General features: G+C 47.6%; 1 protein-coding gene across 2 annotated transcripts; it reads left to right on the forward strand.

Annotated features, from left to right (window-relative positions):
• The first annotated feature begins 2004 nt into the window (after positions 1-2004).
• Positions 2005-18396, forward strand: LOC144167728 (inter-alpha-trypsin inhibitor-like). Of its 2 annotated transcripts, XM_077696908.1 has the most exons (4): positions 2005-2121; positions 7030-7215; positions 14068-14097; positions 17962-18395. In XM_077696908.1, exons 1-4 carry the CDS (start codon positions 2061-2063, stop codon positions 18159-18161), a joined length of 477 nt encoding a protein of 158 aa, XP_077553034.1. In that variant the 5' UTR covers positions 2005-2060; the 3' UTR covers positions 18162-18395. The 2 variants fall into 2 exon arrangements, with proteins under 2 accessions (XP_077553034.1, XP_077553035.1); XM_077696909.1 differs by lacking the exon at positions 14068-14097 and having other exon boundaries at positions 17962-18396.
• Positions 18397-19242: the final 846 nt, after the last annotated feature.

Genomic DNA, 19242 nt, shown 5'->3' on the forward strand with positions numbered 1-19242 from the left:
CGGAAGAGGACAGGAAAGAGCGCCACCGGGAACGAAGAGCCTACACGAGGACACTCCGAGTAGCTCGCAGAGAACTGCTCACACCAGCTCAGTTTCTTCCAAGGAAATGCACGACACTACTAGTACAAGTACAAACATATTCCCTACCGAACGACTACGTTCTACACCGAATACAAAACACCCTGAACAGACCACATTTGCAAGCGTGTGGCTCCGTACCCACACTCTGCCACAAATACTGAACCTTCCTCAGAGCCTACAAACAGCGGCGTCGCTCACTACACCAACAAATTTCCACCTGGGACGCCTGGCCTGCCAACCTGGGCAAGACGCCCTCGTCGTGGGCAACCCGTCTTGACCACCTTCTTGACCATTCGGGTGGAGATCGTTTGATTTCAATCTCGTGAAGCGTGGACCCGGACATGGGTTAGAACAGAAATGTTTACTCTCTCTCTCTCTCTCTCTCTCTCTCTCTCTCTCTCTCTCTCTCTCTCTCTCTCTCTCTAGTTACTCTCAGTTCCGGGTCACTCTTGTGTTCTTTAAATCGCTTCACAGCGTTAATACCTCCGTAAAGGCCAGGACGCAAAGGGGCGTACAGTTGGGAGGGTTTTGTAACTCCTGTTGTAGATGCTAGAACAAACATATTTGGCAAATAGAATTGTTTTCCCGCGGCAATAATCCCGCAGCTGCTTGCTTAAAATGACATCAGCATCGCCCACTGGTGGCCAGTTCGTATAATTTCCATCTTTATCGATTTGTGTAAGTTCCGCCATGCGCCGCTGTGCGACTCACCAGCTTAGAGAAACTCTACTCCGCCGAACAATTCAGCACGAGGCAGCAGAAGTCCCCCTTCCCAAACACGCAGCTTGTGTGTTCTTCAAGCTTACTCTTTCGAAGCATGCCATTACAAGTTCTTTCGATTTTGATCGGTACAAATTTAGTGAAACAGCAGCGCGCTCTGGCAATCATTGGCCACTGGACTGAGTGGTTGCAGAAATATTTTGAATGGTTATCTGCTGTTGCAAAACCTTTTTGTGTGGTGGCAGGATGTTGTATCGGGATTATCAAGCACTCTTTTTTTACCTCCTCAGAAATTAGGATGACCGAAATGCAATGACATTAACGGGGGTTTATAATGCCATTTGAACTAAACGTAAAAACCACGTCCGTGCGTGAATGAGTGATTGGATGAGTGAGCGAATGAGCGAGTGAGCGAGTGAGCGAGTGAGTGATTGGATGAGTGAGTGAGTGAGTGAGTGAGTGAGTGAGTGAGTGAGTGAGTGAGTGAGTGAGTGAGTGAGTGAGTGAGTGAGTGAGTGAGTGAGTGAGTGAGTGAGTGAGTGAGTGAGTGAGTGAGTGAGTGAGTGAGTGAGTGAGATAACAGGTAGATGTATTCAGGTGAGTAATCTGCACCTATAAAGAGGAGTGCCCGACTGATTGACAGACTGACTGACTGATTAATTACGGCCCAGCCGAAACTGCTCGAACAGACTTGAAGTCTGGGGAGTACATTTCCATCATGTTGTAGGGACCCACAAAGGATGGATTTTCGGCGATTCCTCTGCAAAGGGAGGACAATGAGGAAGTTGTGTTTTCCCGAATTCATGATTTCGTACGCGCCCCCGTAATTTTTCCCACTTTCAAATATCTCTACATTTTCGTCTACACGCCATTTCTTGCCGATCGCATCTAAGTGAAGCCTTCTCATCGAATGTATGGGCTTGCTGTACTGCCTGCACTTAGCAACGAGAAGAAGAAAGCTGTTTAGCTTTACACCCCCCCTCCCTTCCCCCCTTCATTTACACACTTCCAGCCGTTGGGAATTTCCGTCATGCCATATGAGAAGTTAACTTGTGCCTGCGAGGTCTGCTATTCAAGAAGGCCATGCGTATCGACAACGGCGCATTGTCTGCGAGGCCCGACGGAACGATGTGTTTACGAGCCGAACCCCCAGCCGTCGGCTCGCTTGCCCGCATCCCCGTGAAGCGGCTGCTCCGCAGTAACTTTGCGGCCTGTTGGACAAAGGGAGCTGAATTCAGGCTCCGCATACCAGGATTTCGATGCCGGGCTCACGTTGGACTGCCATCATTTGGGCTGGCGCAATCACGACGCTCAGCACTGGTGAGCTGCGTTGCCCGCTTTTTCTTTCTGTCTCGACTGTAGTCGGCCATCCACATTTCAAACAACCCGCCCCAGCGACTTAGTAGGTGTGTTGCTAACTCCGAGATCGCAGTTAGATTGTCGGCTGCAGCATCTCTTGTTCCGGACCTCGTGACGGCGCGTTCGAAGAGCTATAATTAAGGGTCCCCGATACATCTAGATTGTTTCTCTAGCCTCACACTAGCGCACCTCATATCTTCGGTGTAGCTTCAGCCGTGGAATCCTTTGAACTTATTCGTTTGGGTTTCTTGATTGAAACCAACCTGCGAAGAACACTGTTGGGAAGAGAGTAAAACGGGCAACCTCGGGTGATGTAACGCACATACCACAGGCACCAAGTCCAAGGTCGAAATGCCAACATGTATTTTAACTTTCATACTCTACAAAATAATAACAAATATCAGGGATAGCGTTTTAAAACAAAAATATGTTGACAAAGGGACGAGCCGCCAAGACCCCTCCTGATGATTCCCCTAATCGTACGAACCCATCATGATGATTTTGGGCGCACGAGCGAGGCAGTTATTTCTTTTACAACAACCTCCCCCGCGCAACAATGAATGAGCATGGTCGACGCCCAAGAAATTGTTTCGTACATGGAGAGGTCCTTTCATGTCCATGTGAGCAAGAACATTTCGACACCTTGCGGCTTCCACCCCATCGATGGTAACGATGTCTTGGCGTTATTGGACCCATGAATGGAGCTACTGCGGCCGCTAGCTGAAGCCCTATGAGGAGACTAGTTGAGTTTCTTTTCGCTGTCTTGGTTGCAGGTATTACTTGCTGTTTTCACCTCACGTCATTTTTAGAGGCAAAGCATCACTTGCTCTCGGCTCCGTCATCGGTCGTCCGTCGTCCGTCCATCCACCGGCCTCAGAAGACACCGGCAACACTGCCGCTCCAGGAGCCCTTTAAGGGGAAGCGTGCTCGTCTCGTGCCGGCCGAGGAAGACACCGGCAACACTGTCGCTCCAGCATCTCATCTACGCCGCTGCCGCACGCATGAGCGAAGAACTAGACCAGCTACTTCCGGATCGCGGGTGGAGGAGTGAGGCAGCGTCGAGACTCTGCGAGCACGTCTTCACCCGTTGTGTGCAGACAGAGAGGAGGACGCAAGAGATCCCTAATCACCGAGAAGTCTTTGTACAGCACGTGCCAAGACAAGTGCAGACCTTCATCTGGGAGCGCGGATGGGGAGTTCTCCCCACCAGAGACCGCTTGTCAGGATGGGGGGTTGTGCCGAATGACAAATGCGCCAATTGTGGCGGGCACGAAAGCTCCAAACACGTACTGGAGGAATGCGTCGTGGCGAGAACGTTCCACACGCTTACCTCTCGAGCATACGCAGTGCCCACGGCGCGACCGGGTAGGCACCAAACGCGCTTTGCGCGGCTCATCACAGAGGTCACCAGCTGGGTCCTCTGGGAAAATAGGAACGTAGCAGAGGTAACACGTCGACCCCGAAAGCTGATGTTTCCCCTACTTAGCAAGCTCCACCTTTTGGTCTGGGGCTACTTGGATGGACAGCTTGTAACTCTAGGTGAAGAAGCCTTTCTGCGTAGATGGTCAAGCAGATATATTTCTATTAATCGAGGGACGCTGACCCTGCACAGAGCAGACTTTTAGAAATACGTCCCATCACACCACTCCTTTATGGGGCGATGGCGTGGACATGGCACTACAGGAACTAGAAGTAGTTGTTGAACATGTCAACGAGAGTTTTTTTTTGTAGTTGTTAAATGTGAACATGCCAATGTTTTGGCAGGTAGCTTGGAACCTGACGGTGACAAGCTGAGTATAGTAGGGGGGGCGCTGAAGTTTTCCCACTGTGTGGTGAATGCACACCGCGCCACCCCCTGTTTTCCTTCCCCCTCCACCTCCCCCCCTCTTTAATTTTAATTTTTTTCCGACAGGGAATACTCTGCATAACTGTGATTGTGGTTGCATTTGTACATTCTATGTTGGTATATCAAGGGAAGGTATATTTTGATTAACCATGGGTGACTGGTCCGTTAACCCAAATGAATTGTTAATAGTAGTTTGGCCAGGGATTGCTATATGGCCTCTTGGTATTTCACGGAAGTCAGTACTTGTGAATCTGTTTCCTTGTTTAAACGGGCGCTTTGTTTTTCATGTACTTAGATGGTGTTCTTTTTTTGGTTTACTGGTGTGTACACGGCCTCCTGTTGTGGGAGTGTTGGGGTTCTTTTTGGCTCCTAGTGTGTAGTGTGAATGGTTGCATTATGTATCTGAGGTGAATGTGACCAGCTAACGTTTCTTTGTATGAAGTGCCAAGATGTTCCTCTGTACCCGCACTGTTTGGGTTAATAAATACTCTTCAAATCTCATGGTCGGGGATATGTCCCTCCCTTGTTGTGGCGCCGTCCATACCCCCACTGCGCATGCTCGGCTCATCTCGGGCCGGCCCAGGAAGACACCGGTAACACTGTCGCTCCAGGAGCCATTACAGGGTAAGATACCACCGGGCGTTCAGCAAGCCGAGCATGCGCAGTGGGGGTGTGGACGGCGCAACAACGACAAAGGAGGGACATAGCCCCGTCGCATCTAATAAAATTACACCATCTTCCCGTAGGGGAACCCTGAGTAGTATGCAAAACAGCCATGGGTTCAACGCACTTTCCCATTTCGTAGTTCCAGTAAGTGAAAAGTGTGGTAGTAACCATGGAAACCAAACTGTAAATATAACGATAGCTACGTACCTCAACCTAACGGAAACGACGAACTGAAAACGAATGGGCACTTGAATCGACCCCATGGCTGCTTTGCATACTAGTCAGGGTTCCCCTACGGGAAGATGGTGTCATTTTCTTAAGGGCAGATGGATGCAGGGGTGGGGGGGTACATATTGGAAGCAGGCTTGTCTTTCCAGGAGATGATGCGTATTGTTGTCCTGGGGGCTAAATCAGCTCTGTGCCTTGGCTGGCGGAGCACTGTACGCACTTTCGCTGAAAACTTCCGGTGCCCACGGATATTCTTTCCTTCCTCAACCTTAAGTTTGCGGCGCCGGTTCTTACGGAGTGGGGATGAACTGCGATTCAAACGAGCTTCCAGCACCTCTGTCTTCGGACGTTTCCGATCGACACTTCTTACTTTGTTTCGCTTGCACTGCTTCCCCTGGACAATATTCATATTAACACTGGAAGTCCAAGTAGGTCACGTCGTAACAAACATCTCTTTTTGTCTTCGACCAGCGAATCGGTCAAAAGCATCTTGGGCTCTCCACTCTTGCAGTTTTCTTCGCTGATCACTTGAGGTACTTTAAGACTTGAGGTGCTCTTAGGTATTTTATGTGACGTCAGGTTGTCCACGATCGAGTCGCTGATTATGTTGCTTATTATCGATAGTCTAATCTTGGCAGGCATCATTGTCCTTTGATATGATAGTTTGTTATGGGTTGTACCCTATTCGTATTCAGTCTCTTCGGAATTACACACTAGATGACCAGTTTCCAGTAGCGTTGCAACTTGCAAATTCACGTTCGTTTTTCTCATAAATCAACCCGTGTAATTCACTGCTGCACTACTCTGATTTGTGTCTGAAGTATCACTACTGTTCCATATCTTGTCAGTGTTCCTTCAGTTCTGTGTAGGTTAGACCTTTGTAAGAAGCAATTAGGTTTTGTCGAGCTCTCTGCGCTTGTACCATTTTAAACTCAGCCTTGGCCTCTGCCATAAAAACTTCGAACTTGAGTGCATCTTCAACCTCGGCCTCTAATTTATCAATGACCACGGTGTCTTCAACTTACCGGTTAATCCTTTGTAGTGCGTCACTATTCTCATTCAAATTACGAAGAAGCTCTTTCAGCTGCCTTATTGGTGGCCTGTAGGAGGTCTTCAGCCTTGCCGATGATGGACATGATATCTTGTGGTACGATGCGCCGCCTTTCGAGTATACCCTCCATAGTCCTGTCCAGCATAGCAAGCTCCGTAAGGGCTGGCGACCGTGCTCAGAAGGCAGAAGTCGTCGGCATCGTCTCCCTGTCAGTATCGTCTCCACATGGGATCATCATGCGCTCTAGCGGGCAGATATCTCCTAAGGCTGGGTTTGTTCCATTTTCTTCTTAGGCTGCTCATAAATGTGAAATGTTAAAGGGAAATAAAGCGAAATGCGAAATTTTATATCTTAAGCGAAATTTAAAAAAATGACCCATGGTCGTGTGACGAACATACAAGCGCGAATACAAGCTGGTAGTGCAATGTTCAAAGCAGTTTGCACGTTCTCGGATCTCTCGTATTGTTTTGAAGCTAATTGCTTTTCTGTGGGTTAAGCCTACTTTCTCTTGCCCAATAGGCATACGAATGAACATCGATTTTTTAGCTTGTGAGTAAGAATCTGGGTGGCTTAGTGTTGATCATCTTTTTAATGAAGAGATAGTATGTGTAACATCCAAACTTTCCTTATCTGTGCACGAGATATAAAGTTTATTTCGGCAAATGCACATTGGCTAGATCGTGCACCTGCTTCGACCACCACGATACCTTTATCTTTCCTTGAATGACATACTTTGACCAGTTCATCGTTAATTCCTGGGACGGAGGGAAGTAGAAAACGACGGACGCATGCTAGAGGAACGTGGCCCCATATTTCCATTCGTGTGTACCACGTATGCGTAGCTTGTGTCTTCTACTCTGACCACAAGAACGCTTCCATGGTTCGCTTAGTTTGCAGCACTAGGCGCCTACATATGAGGAGATGGTAGGAATAGTGCATTTATGGCCCCACTTACATATAGACTTGCTGTTGTTGAAAGGGCTGGGGGATGGGTGCAGTTACAAAACAAGAGCACGCAGTAGTTGTAAATTTTATTGTAGAGATCAGACGGCTGGCCAGTGAGACGACTTTGTCGCAGCCGTGGTGTGCTCGGCGCTCGAGCCCGAGTGTCTGCATCCGCTGGTGAGGGGCTCGTGCGGCAAGCTGTACGGTCGCTTCTTCTTCAACGCCAGTGCCCGGCAGTGCCAGGAGTTCTTCTGGCTGGGGTGCACAGAGAACGCGAACAACTTCGAGAACCGCGAGGATTGCGAGAAGGAGTGCCTGCGTGAGTACAGCGCGCGCGTCGTTGTTGAGTTCCTTGCAAGTTCTATTCTAGGGAGGCTGTGTACACTATATGCCGTGTACAGAACGCCAAATTAGGAAGTTAAACCACCATTCATGCGCTGATGCTGCCTGGCATATTGCATGGTTGTGATGTTAGTGCTGGTGATAGGTCGAGGCGTTAGCAGTCGCGTAGTCATGTAGGATTAGTTTCCAGCAAACAGTCGGTATACAAAAATATTTCGATCTTTGGTACGGCACGCAGTAATATATTGAAGGTAACAGGAGGCTACTTACCTAATCATGCAAAGCTGCTGCATTTGAACGATACCGATGCCATCACCGTGTAGTTTGGGCGCATTTACAAAGTTTAATTACAACAGTATAGTAATGTATATGTCCCACGCAGCTGTGTAACGTTCATAAATCAGATTTCAAGTCGAGCATCTAGGTGAATGTTTTATGGGGATTTCTATTCGTTTTTGATGGCACATTAGCAAGAAAGGGAGGGACGATGAAATAAAAATTAAAACAGCTCCACTCAACGTGAAAGCTGTCGAAAGTGCAAAGCAGGGATTCGCCATAGAGGCTGTGGCGCCGTTATTCGCTTTTTGGGCCCTTTTCCCTCCCTTTCTCTCCCCCCCCCCTCATGTAAAAAAACCTCTTCGCATCCGCTCTTCCCCCATCTGTCTCACTCTTCTCTTGATTAATTGAACAGAGGTTGGTTCAATGCAATTATTTTCCCGCCGTCGCAGTGCACGCGCGCCGTTGTTGTTGTTGCAAACTTTATTAGATAGGATGGCCAAAGGCCAGGTGGGGGTGGGAGGGGGGGGGAAGGGAAGGGAGGACGGAGCACTGTTCTTATAATGCCGGCTTCAAGGGTTCTCTTCAGGAGTCGTGCAGACCACTGCTATATTGCCCGTACTAGGCCGCTCTTTGTGGCATAAATGGCGATTTCGAAGAGTGTGTCGTGTGAGAGGGATGTTGGGTCGATGTAGGTAGAGGTGTCGTGGTGTGGGGGAGTGAATGTACGAAATCGTTTTCTCGATTTCGTACATTCACTCCCCCACGCGCGCCGTCTCCTGGCACAGCTCGCATCCTTTTCTTTATCTTCTGTTTCTTGTTCTTCACCAAAAATACAGAGGGTGAAAAAATGGTGACCGGAAAAAAGCTTCATCAGAGCAACTTTACTGGGCTACAGCCACCGTGCTCAATCTGACTGGGGCTGAGTTGAGCTGCCATAGTCAACTGCACAGAAAAGCTAAAGGCCTAGTTGTCACTCGAAAAGAAGGCGTCGGGTTTCAGTTCCGCCGGCTGATGTGTCCCTTGTCCAGACTAAGTCCTAAAGAACCCGGGTGTACGACATTTCGGCAAGCGTTAAAGGTGCCCAGGTGATCTGAATTAACCGTCAGGAGGAGTACTTGTGTCCGCCTCGCAACCAGGGTGAAGCGCTGGCACCGACACTTCAAACACAAACGCACACTGTAGATACGAAGCTAGGCGGAAACAGACCGGCTTGCATGCTACAGTCAAATTACTACTCATTGTTGCATATTATCTGCAGACGTCCCCATTGCGTTACGCGCACGGTTAAGTGCGCATCTTTGGTGGTGGTGGTGGGTGGCGGTGATGTATTAACAAAGGAGGGAAGAGAAAAGGCCTGGGGATATTGTTGAACTCCACGGGGAGTTCACCCTCATACAACCCAGTCCAGTCGCGGCGGCAGCTATCGCCACTCCTCTCCCTCGTCCCCCTTCCTCTCTTACGTTCGTACTTAGATGGCCCCTTTCAGATAAGATGGAACAAAGCATAGCTGGTCGACCTCTTCAATTCGCTTGTATTTTTTTAAAGACGATAGTCTTTCTTGGACTACTTAAACCCAGAAATTCTGGTCTGTCTGTATGTCTGTCTGTCTGTCCGTCTGTCTGTCTGTCTGTGACTCGATTCAGCCACCCGGCCAAAGCAAAACAATCCCTGCGCCATAGTCTTATATAGTCACAGCTAAATCTACCCGTCTATGTCCGGTGTAATGTTCATACTTGTCAACGTTGTTGAAGAAGAACAAGACATTACGCAAATATGAGGCAACAAATCCATACAGAAGTGATATTTGCAGTGTTCCTTTATAAAAAAATCAAACATGCTTGACTTTTGCGAAATTAAATACTTCATCAACTGCAGAAAAAGAATTCACTCCGCCGTCGCCTGCTGTCGCCCGCGCCCCTATAGCTTCTGGCGCCATTTTAAGAAACCAACCGGCAACAGTTACGCAAGGTTCCACTAGATAGTTTCCACGTTCTGCTTGAAACGCACGTGGAGTAGGGAAACGCGGTTCTAAAAACGTTTAAGTAGGGCGCATCGATTAACGAGCGTCTTCGCCGTAAGGCAGCGTTCGCATCGAGACACCCGTTTTGGAGCAGTGGAACGCGGGAAATTTAAAATGATTTAAGCAAACCTTTGGAGTATTTACCTTGGGAGGAGCGCGACGCAAGAGGAACAACATGAGAGGTGAGCGGGAAAACGAAGGGAGGCATTTACTTCGCAAAAGCCGATAAAGACTATTGTCTTTTGACGGCATTTGCAACGAAAGGAGCAGATACCCGGCCAATTTTTTTACCTCATTCCCGCATGTATGTATTGTGCGGATTCACAAATATTTTCGGGGGAAAAAATTTTGGCAGACTGAAAAAAAATTTGGAACCCACCCGCGTGGACCCCGGCTGCTACCTGCCCATGCGTCGCGGCCAAATTTAACGACGTCTACCAAAAAATATACCAATCAGGCGGAAAAGGTAATTTTTATGCTTAATTTACGCCTGGTGTACATTTCGCGCCCAAAATACCGTTGGCTAGAAAAACATATATTTTTTGTAATAAATTTCCAAATCTTGCTCAGAGCGGATTTTGCTCTGTACTTTGCGGGCCAGTATTATCGTAATGGAGCTAGAGCGTTCAAATTTGAGTGAAGGCTGCTCCTGGCAAGCACAAATGAGGGCTGTAAATATCGTGTCTGTGCACACTACGGTTAAAAAGTAAATGGCGCACAAGTGTGAAGAAAAAACTAAAACACTCCGAGTTCAGAGGCTTATTTAAAAAAAAACACTTCTTCGAATTTGCTGAAATTATCCCCAGATGTTAACCTGTGAATGTACTGCATTGGGCTAACAAAGTTTTACTCGTTGCGGCCTCGTTGGGTCAAATGTAGTCATCAGCAAGAAGTGTGTGTCTGCGTCTACTGCGCCAACTACAAACTCTGTTGCCGCTGTGGAAAACGCTAGCAACTCAAAAATAGATGCCAGTGGATTGATCGCTGCATTCCTCTGCACTGCGGCATCAGACCACTGCTTCTTAGGGGAGTGCGGCATGTGCCCAAAAGGAGAGTCCTTGACGCTCGAAACACTAAATATCCCCGAAGAAGAAGACATTGTGGTTGCCACGTGGGAGTCCGGCGACCTTGTGAAGAAGACCCTTGACCCTTCAGCATTCCTGAGGGGACTCCGTCTATAACTGGCTACACGGATTGTGCACAATCACATCCGAAAGACCCAGGGAGCTGCCATCCACAATGAAAAGAAATGCGAACAGCGAGGAAGCGTGGTCTTTCACTTTGATTTTGCCGAAAATTGGACTGCCATCCTTCCCGACGAGGTGCAAAGCTACCATTGGCATAAAACCCAAGTATCGATATTCACTTGTGTGGTGATGACGACCCGAAAAAAACAGTCATAGCTTTGTGGTTGCAAGCGATGACGTCTGCCATGACTCTGCGCATGCCTGCTTGGCTTTATAAAAAATCAGGCTGTGGGTAGACGACAATCTCTCACTATACTCCAAGGTGACTTATGTGAGTAACGGAGCTGCCAGTCACTTTAAAAAGAGGTACGAGCTTCATGAGTTGCGAAAGAGCGACGTGCCTGAAACGCAATGAATATTCTCAGGAACAGGGCACGGAAAGAATGCCTGCGACGTTGTTGGGGGGATCGTCAAACACTAGACGACACTTTACAACCTAAGAGAACCACTAAGAAATGCAATTCAGACGGCAAAAGACATGGTAACTGTGTTGTCTGAGAAGATCAAGGGCGTTCACTTCATATACCTCGAGGGGAACGAAGTTTCCAGCTAAAGCGAAAAAAAAGAGAAAGAATGGCGAACAGTGCGTGCCTTTCCCAGCATACAGTCCTGGCACGTGTGGCGTCTAAGGAAGTTATCAGAAGCAGATATATGCGAACTATACGCAGCGCGGACTGTTTGTGCCCCTTTGAGGAAACTGTGAACATTGATGCAGCAAGCAACGCGTAAATAAACAGCTGGTAGCTGCACGGTATTAATGGGGTGCCGATGGAACGCTGTCATGTCAGACGTTGACTTCATTAATGTCACTTGGCTATTCTATTCTCCTTATCTCAGACGATATTCTGCCAGTTCTACAAAATAAATAAAGGAAATCTGCAGAAAGTCACAATCGTCGTTTTATCTCTCAGCTCCTAGTGACGACCATGCTTGACAAAGCTCTTTTGCTTTTCGGTAATCAAAATAATGCGAGTTTTTTAATAACTCACGGAAGTAAATTAGGAGGAAAATATCTGTGGAAAGCTTCATAAAACTCGAAGAAGCGTTTTTTTTTAAATGCGCGTGAATCTGGAGTTCCTGCGTTTTTTCTTCGAAGAGTACACGTTTAGCGGTGCGCAGATTGTTTATTTTCGTTCCAAAATTCACATAAAAATTTCAGTTTCGCTTCTGAATTCTCTGTAATACTATTAATAAGTAATCGCCTGCTTTTGGTGCAAAAAATTATCGAATATCTGCACATTCACTAGAAGTTGCTCTCACTGTTTCGTGTCTCAGGATCTTGTGAAGACCTGGACGACCAGACTTTTTTCTCGCGCTGTAGGCGCGTCAGGAACAAAATGATGCAACATGTTTTTAATGATCATTGAAGTACATTCACAGGCTAACATCTGGGGAGAATTTCAGCAAACTCGAAGAAGTGTTTTTTTTTTAAATAAGCCTCTGAACTCGGAGTGTTTTAGTTTTTTCTTCACACTTGTGCGCCATTTACTTTTTAACCGCAGTGTGCACAGACACGATATTTCCGGCCCTCATTTGTGCTTGCCAGGAGCAGCCTTCACAGACACGATATTTACGGCCCTTATTTGTGCTTGCCAGGAGCAGCCTTCACTCAAATTTGAACGCTCTAGCTCCATTACGATTATACTGGCCCGCAAAGTACAGAACAAAATCCGCTCTGAGCAAGATTTGGAAATTTATTACAAAAAATATGTGTTTTTCTAGCCAACGGTATTTTGGGCGCGAAATGTACACCAGGCGTAAATTAAGCAGAAAAATTACCATTCCCGCCTGATTCGTATATTTTTTGGTAGACGTCGCTAAATTTGGCCTCGGCGCATGGGCAGGTAGCGGCCGGGGTCCACGTGGGTGGGTTCCAATTTTTTTTTCAGTCGGCCAAAATTTTTTCCGCCGAGAAAATATTTGTGAATCCGCACATTACATACATGCGGGAATGGGGTAAAAAAATTTCAAGTGAATTGAAGAGGTCGACCAGCCATGCTTTGTTACATCTTATCTGAGAGGGGCCAGATATAAGCGGGCCTGGCTTTGGCAATAAATCGACGTTCTGCTCTCTTGCTGACCGGCGTGAGCTCTGTCCTTCGGCGCGCCTTTATGCGGCCCATGGGATGCTACGTTCATTACCCGCTTGAACGGGCCCGCTGTCTCCGCTCACGCCATCCTCCCCCCGCTGCCCCTTCCCTTCCCTCAGTAAAAGTCCCTCTGTGGCTTGACGACTTCACCAGTATAACTCGTACCCAAACCACGTAGAATACAGTTATTGTTATCTCAGACAGTTTTCATATAGATATAAAAGTTGGAAAAAACGCATCGATATTGTTTAATATTGTTTATATATTACGACATGTCCTCAGGGGACTTGTCAGGGCCGCAAAATTACCAGCGATGAGTAGTGGGAGACCGTAGTGCTTAGCTCAGACCCGGCGGATCAACTATGGACCGTTTAGTTAAGTTTACAAGAAACGAGCTGAACATCGAAAACGAAGGGGGTAAATGTAATTTCATATTAAACTCTAAACTTAATATGCACCAACTGGCCCAGCAATAAACTCTCTTGTATTACCTTTCAGTTAGCCGAAGACGCTGTTAGGGCCCAGGGGCTCCCGGACGACGTCAAGGGCTGAGGCGGTCTAGCCCTCTTTAAAAACTGGACAAATAAATGTCTTTCCCTCTTTCTGGGGTACACCGTGCCATAATTGGAGCTTATTTTTTGAAAGACCACCAGCGTCTTCTCACTACTTTTGGTGATTTGTTTAGTTGCGCAAACTGTAGTTTTACGGTGATAAGTAATGAAATTTGAGCAGGTTATGTGTAGCATCGCTGCAATTGCTTGAGAGGAAAAAGGCAAAAAAAGCACATTCGTTGTAAATGTATGTGACTTAGTATTTGTGCACTTCATACATCCAACATATTTTCATTTGTGTATTTTTTTTTCTGTTTTTTTCTCGCCTGGCGTAACAAGCCCGGCGTAACAGCTCAGTGAACGTCGCCGTCACCGTTAATTTCATTCTGTCCCTCTCATTTAAACAGAAGAGAGAACAACACTTTTTACTGTGCTCCTTATCATCGAAATTCGTTTCACCGCGCTAGGACTGTAATTTCTATTTGCAATACGGGCTCCTGCTTTTTAACCCACCCCTCTTGGCGCGGTGTCGTTTAACGTGTCGTTAAACTCTACTGCGGTTCCTGGCACTGCCTAAGATTACATTTTTTTACGAATTATTATTCGGTTTCGGTCAGTGATTCAGTCTTCTGCCTCTTTCAGACACGGGAACACCGCTGCCAAGACCTAAGGGCAAGTGACAAACTCAGATTTTCTGCAAGCATTCCCGTTTACCCCACACGCGTAAGGTACAGCGTCACTCTGGCAGACGGTTGGAGAATAAGGCCGGGTTCAAACTGTTGCCGCAACTGCTGTAATAACTTTAAAGAATGACGTCATTTCCGTTCTCAGGCCACCAAACTGCCTGACACGCCGTTTTTTATGTCCATAGATCACTATATGGCTTTTGCGTCGGTAGTCTGAACATACCCTAACTTGTTCGTCGCCCCTTGGAGAAATGAGGAAGCTATAGACAGTCTAAACGAGAATAACGTTCCGGCAAGGGACGGGCAGTCTGAAACCCTTTACAGAAACTCAAGAACACCAAAAAATATCGATGGCGCAGCGCAAGAAAGTGGGCATGTAACAAAAGGATGACGTAATTGTATTGCACTATATCTAAAAGAGAAAGTAACTTATATTGATAAACAGCGGGCCTATAGCCGTCTCTTCAAGGGTCAAGCCAAACGATATTAAGTTTGTAGACGGTTTATTTTGCCTGTAATTACGTTGCTGAACAACGCAACAACGTTCACCTTCCTAGTAACAGCATCGTAGAAGTCGCCCATGAAGCATAATGTAATTTTCGGAAAACTGAAGCGGTCTTGCCTTCTGACCGGCGCCAAATGAACCGTGGTATTGTCATGCGGAGCCGTTAAATCCATCTAATGTCACTCCAATGAGCAGGCGCCCACACGGTTCTCTTTGCCTTACGCTTTAAAATCACGAATTGTTTGCTAACCAGGCATGCAGTTTTTTCCACGCAGTGTATAAAACACCAGGTATTCTGGCCTCCTCAGCTGATTTGAGCTAAAAAAAGAGGTCAGTGCTTAAAGGGGCCATGAAGACAAAATGCAAGTTTGCTTCATTCAAAAGATTGCCTCGTTAGAATCACGCTGACAGAAATTTTAACGTAAGCTTTGCTAAAATATTCCGTATAATTAAAAAAAAAAGGAATGACCATGCGACCCACTAGCTCGCTTCCCGCAACAGAACCTATGATGCCATACCAGCCAGTTCTGCGATTGGCGGATGCCGGAAAAAGCAAACGCAAATTAGGCAGAACGTATAAGCTTGCCGAACGAGAACGAGCTATTTGCGCTTAAATTTAGGGCACATTCTTTTTATATCAGTAAGAATGGTGGGACAAACAGTAGAAGTTACGAAAGCATACGTAAACTGAAAAGTACCGATGCGCACTGCCTTTGGTACTACGGGCACAATAATTTGTTCAGATGCACAGCAGTGACAGCACTGCGGGCCTTCGGGGTTGCTCAGACGACACTGGCCGATTGACGCAAGCGACGGTGTCTTACGTGATCATATTTGTTGAGCGAGCACAATGTTTCACGAAACGATTATTTTCTCCATGATCAAAAACAAGCCAGGCTTAAATGTGGTCACAAACAAACCACGGGCAGAAAACCGCTTGCCGCGGTGGGGTGGCGCCATCGAGGTTGACTAACAGTAAGCAAGTCTCCCCTCCACACCAAGTTTAGCTGAAAGACCGGTTCTTGTGATGTCATTGCACACGTTTTTGAAATACACGTTTTGGCGCGAGAATCAAAATCTTAGCTTAAATTGATTAATTTCGCAGTGAATAAAGCATCTTTTGCTTCTGGACAAGCGCTGGGGGTTTCGCACTACAGAACACAAAATCTTTCGAATAAACCGAACTTGTATTTTGTATTCATTGACCCTTTAAGCACAAGAAGTCATCGAAAATAATAGTGCAGGTGTCCTTAGCTTAACAGTAGACATAAAAAAATTGGTCCAATGTGAAGGTGGTTGGAAAGCAAAGCTTCAAATGACACCCACAACAATGGCCCATGCAACGTCATTTGAATTCACACACGTGGCTCTGCAAAGAGCGAAACCAGAGATTCTGCCAGTTGTTACCTGGAATTCGCGGGGGCGGCGTCCCGAACGCAGGAGCGTCGGCCACGGCCGGGCTAGAGAGTCGGACGCCGCCGCAGCTGTAGCCCGGCCGTGAGTCGGGAGTGAGAAAAAACGGCGAGGAGCGTCTTTCGAAGGGTGAGACATCGGAAACTAGCCATCCTGATGTGCTAGCTTAGGGCTACACCACTGCGCGACACAAGCGCAAACATCGAAACAATTCGGCATGTGAACTTAGTGATTCCATTTATACCGATTTAATCTAGTTAGTTTATAAGTTTGAGAATTGCAAAAAAGCTGAAAGAACTTTTATAATCGCTATTGATCAGAACCAGTTGCTCCTTTCGCCTTTTGTAATACTTGTTAAAACACAACGAAATTTTTTTTTCGATAGTATGCCCTTTGGCATAAAGTCCTAGAGGTACAAGTTGGCACCCGTTTCCCGGAGGAAATCCAGAAGACAGCGGTGGTGGGGCCCCACAGCCATCGTTGGAGATCAGGGGGTCTCCCAGGACGCAGGCCTGTGCCGCGAAGGTGTCTGGATCTCGCTGCACTCAGGGAAGGGCACGTCCGTGGCAGGTGGTTGGTGTCGGCGTCTTCGGCAGGAACCGTTCAGAAGGGGCAGGTGTTGGTATGGTATCGTGGTGGCCACGCCCGGGTTACCGCAGGAGAGAGGGCCACCCCAACTCGAAGTCTACGCAGCAGGACCTCCTCCCAGCGAGCGAGCCCACTGGGAAGGTCTGTTCCACATGGTGGGATGAGAGTGCGTGTGGCGCGACGCATATCTTGCTTTAGTTGGACAAATTGTTCATGTGGGTCCGTTGTCAGCAAGGGCAGCGGTCGTGGAACCGAGGAGAGATGACAGGAACTATCCGCCGCAATATGCGCGGTGATAGTATTACGCCGGATCCACGACAGTCGGAATTGGTATTCACCAATTTAGAAAACGGAGCCCCTTTCGTGGCAAGCAATTTCTAAAGGTAGCATTTCTCTAGCGGCCAGATATCTGTAAATGGTCTCTACATTTTTTTAGCGCCCCGCAAACCAATTCTTAACGTATCTTTGCCGTACGACGACTAAATTCCGCCGTGTTCGGGTTACCCAGCAGGTACTGTCGAACAAGTTAATTAAGCCGTGCGAAGGAAGCGCGCAGTATATAGACGCGAAGCACGGCAGAACAGGTCAAAAACAACCGTCGCTAAAGCAGACGACAAAGCCGTCCCTCCAACAAGCCTGCCCGTGCGTGCAGGACACTTTCCGCGGGGAACGCTGGGTAATAGCGCCCTATTCCCGCTCTTCTGCACTGAGCTCCTAGAGTGAAAACCGCCCTCCCCCTCCCCATGCGCATTCGGAGTTTCTCGTCCAGCAGGCCACGAAGAAATCGTTGGCTGCTAGAGGTAGAAAGCTTTGCTTTAAAACGAGTCGCCAATAGTTCCTTCAAAACATCCAATATATCATTAGTGTACGGTCAAAGTAAAGGCCACCTGATGGCGGACTTTAGTTGAGGGCTGCTCTGGGTCGTGCGTCATATCCCCGTCACACTGCACGTGAAACCAATGCTCTTTTGGTGTGTACTAAGAGCACAGGACCGGACAAAGTTTTGTTAAAAACTTCATCCTGTATGTAACTGAGAAATTTATGGGCGTAGTCCGACGTCTTCCGATTTTTAAAAACATTTCTTTCTCTGTTCTTCTTATCATCCGGTGTAGCAAGGCACCGCTACGGCTCTGCTATCATCACCGGTTTCTTTTAATTTTTTGTCTCTCTCTCTCTCTCTCTCTCTCTCTCTCTCTCTCTCTCTCTCTCTCTCTTTCCTTCATTTATTTCTATGATGTATCAATCAATTAACCAATCAATCAGTCATCAACCAATCAATCAATCAATCAATCACGGTGAAACAGATCAAACTAATAGTACATAAATGAATCATATTTGGTGCAGATGAGCCTGGAAGTCGCTCCCCGATCTGCTACCGTCGTCCTCGACGGGGCAATTGCAAGGCCATCCATCGGAGGTGGTTCTTCAACTACCGCACACTCATGTGCGACCGCTTCCTCTGGGGCGGCTGTGACACCAACGGCAACAACTTCCACACGCGCCGCCTATGCCGCCTGGCCTGCGGCAATAAAGAACAGCCCTGAGAATCCCACTGCAAGTCCTGTTCTACGCCCAAGAATTCGCGCCTCGAGAGGGGGAGCGCACTGCAAGCACGCGAGCCCCATAGACGCACACGATGCCCGCCTAGGAGAAACAAAACGATACGACGCGGGTGCACAGATAACATGACATATTATACGCCTAAAGTGCTAACCCCCCTCTCTATGCTTGATTCTAAGAAAATAAAAAAAAAATGTTGACTATTGCAATCCTGCAACTGTGATTAGAGAAGGTGAAACGTTCAGGGCTTGTTCAAGACCAGCTGAAAAAGCAGGAGTGAAACCCTATGGGCCTGATGTGCACTTAGTTTTTCTGCCAGTGCGGAACATGCTGAATCCCAATCCATTCTCTTATAACGGTATTATTCTTAACTACTCCCTGCTGATTTGATTTGTAACAACGCCTTGCGCACTCTCGCCTTTTGCTTTTAAAAGGATCCGTCCTGAAGCAGCCTCCGCCGACGTTATGAGGCACGTGTACGCTCTACACTTTTAGTCAATTCCTGGTTATCCGACCCGCATGCAGGCGGGCTGCTGCGTCAATTTAAAGCCGCTTATAAAGCGGCGGTTCAGGCGGCCTCGAGCGCAAGCGGCCCGCTATACACGCGGCCCACGAACATGCGGCCCGGCATTTAAGCGACCCTCTTGAGGGCCGCCTAACCAGAGGGCCACCTAAACCCCGGGCCATGTGTTCGGCCTGCCGCTGGCCGTGTATTTTCTACACGGCCCGTTATGCTAATCTATTCCCGCTTACGAAGCGGTCTCCAAATCATACGGCCCCTCAAATAAGCGGCCTTGTTGCTTTTCACTAAAAAAAAAAAAAGAAGAAAAAGCCACTCGGCCAGAATTGATTTCATCCGTTTTTTTCTTTTTGCGCTCGCATAGCCTGGCCAACGCCAGCACCCCGTGACGAATGCTCTAACACATGTTACATCACGCAACACATGTAAGCACATAGACGTAACCCTACGGAGAATCGAACCTGGGTCTACTACAACACATCAAGAGGCGGATATCATAACCACTGCGCCACAACCCACGGGCTGCTGGGGAGTGCAAACACGGG

Source organism: Haemaphysalis longicornis, unplaced genomic scaffold (genome assembly GCF_048455015.1).
Source record: "Haemaphysalis longicornis isolate Haplotype H1 unplaced genomic scaffold, Haemaphysalis longicornis Haplotype H1 scaffold_2, whole genome shotgun sequence".
Taxonomy (NCBI): domain Eukaryota; kingdom Metazoa; phylum Arthropoda; class Arachnida; order Ixodida; family Ixodidae; genus Haemaphysalis; species Haemaphysalis longicornis.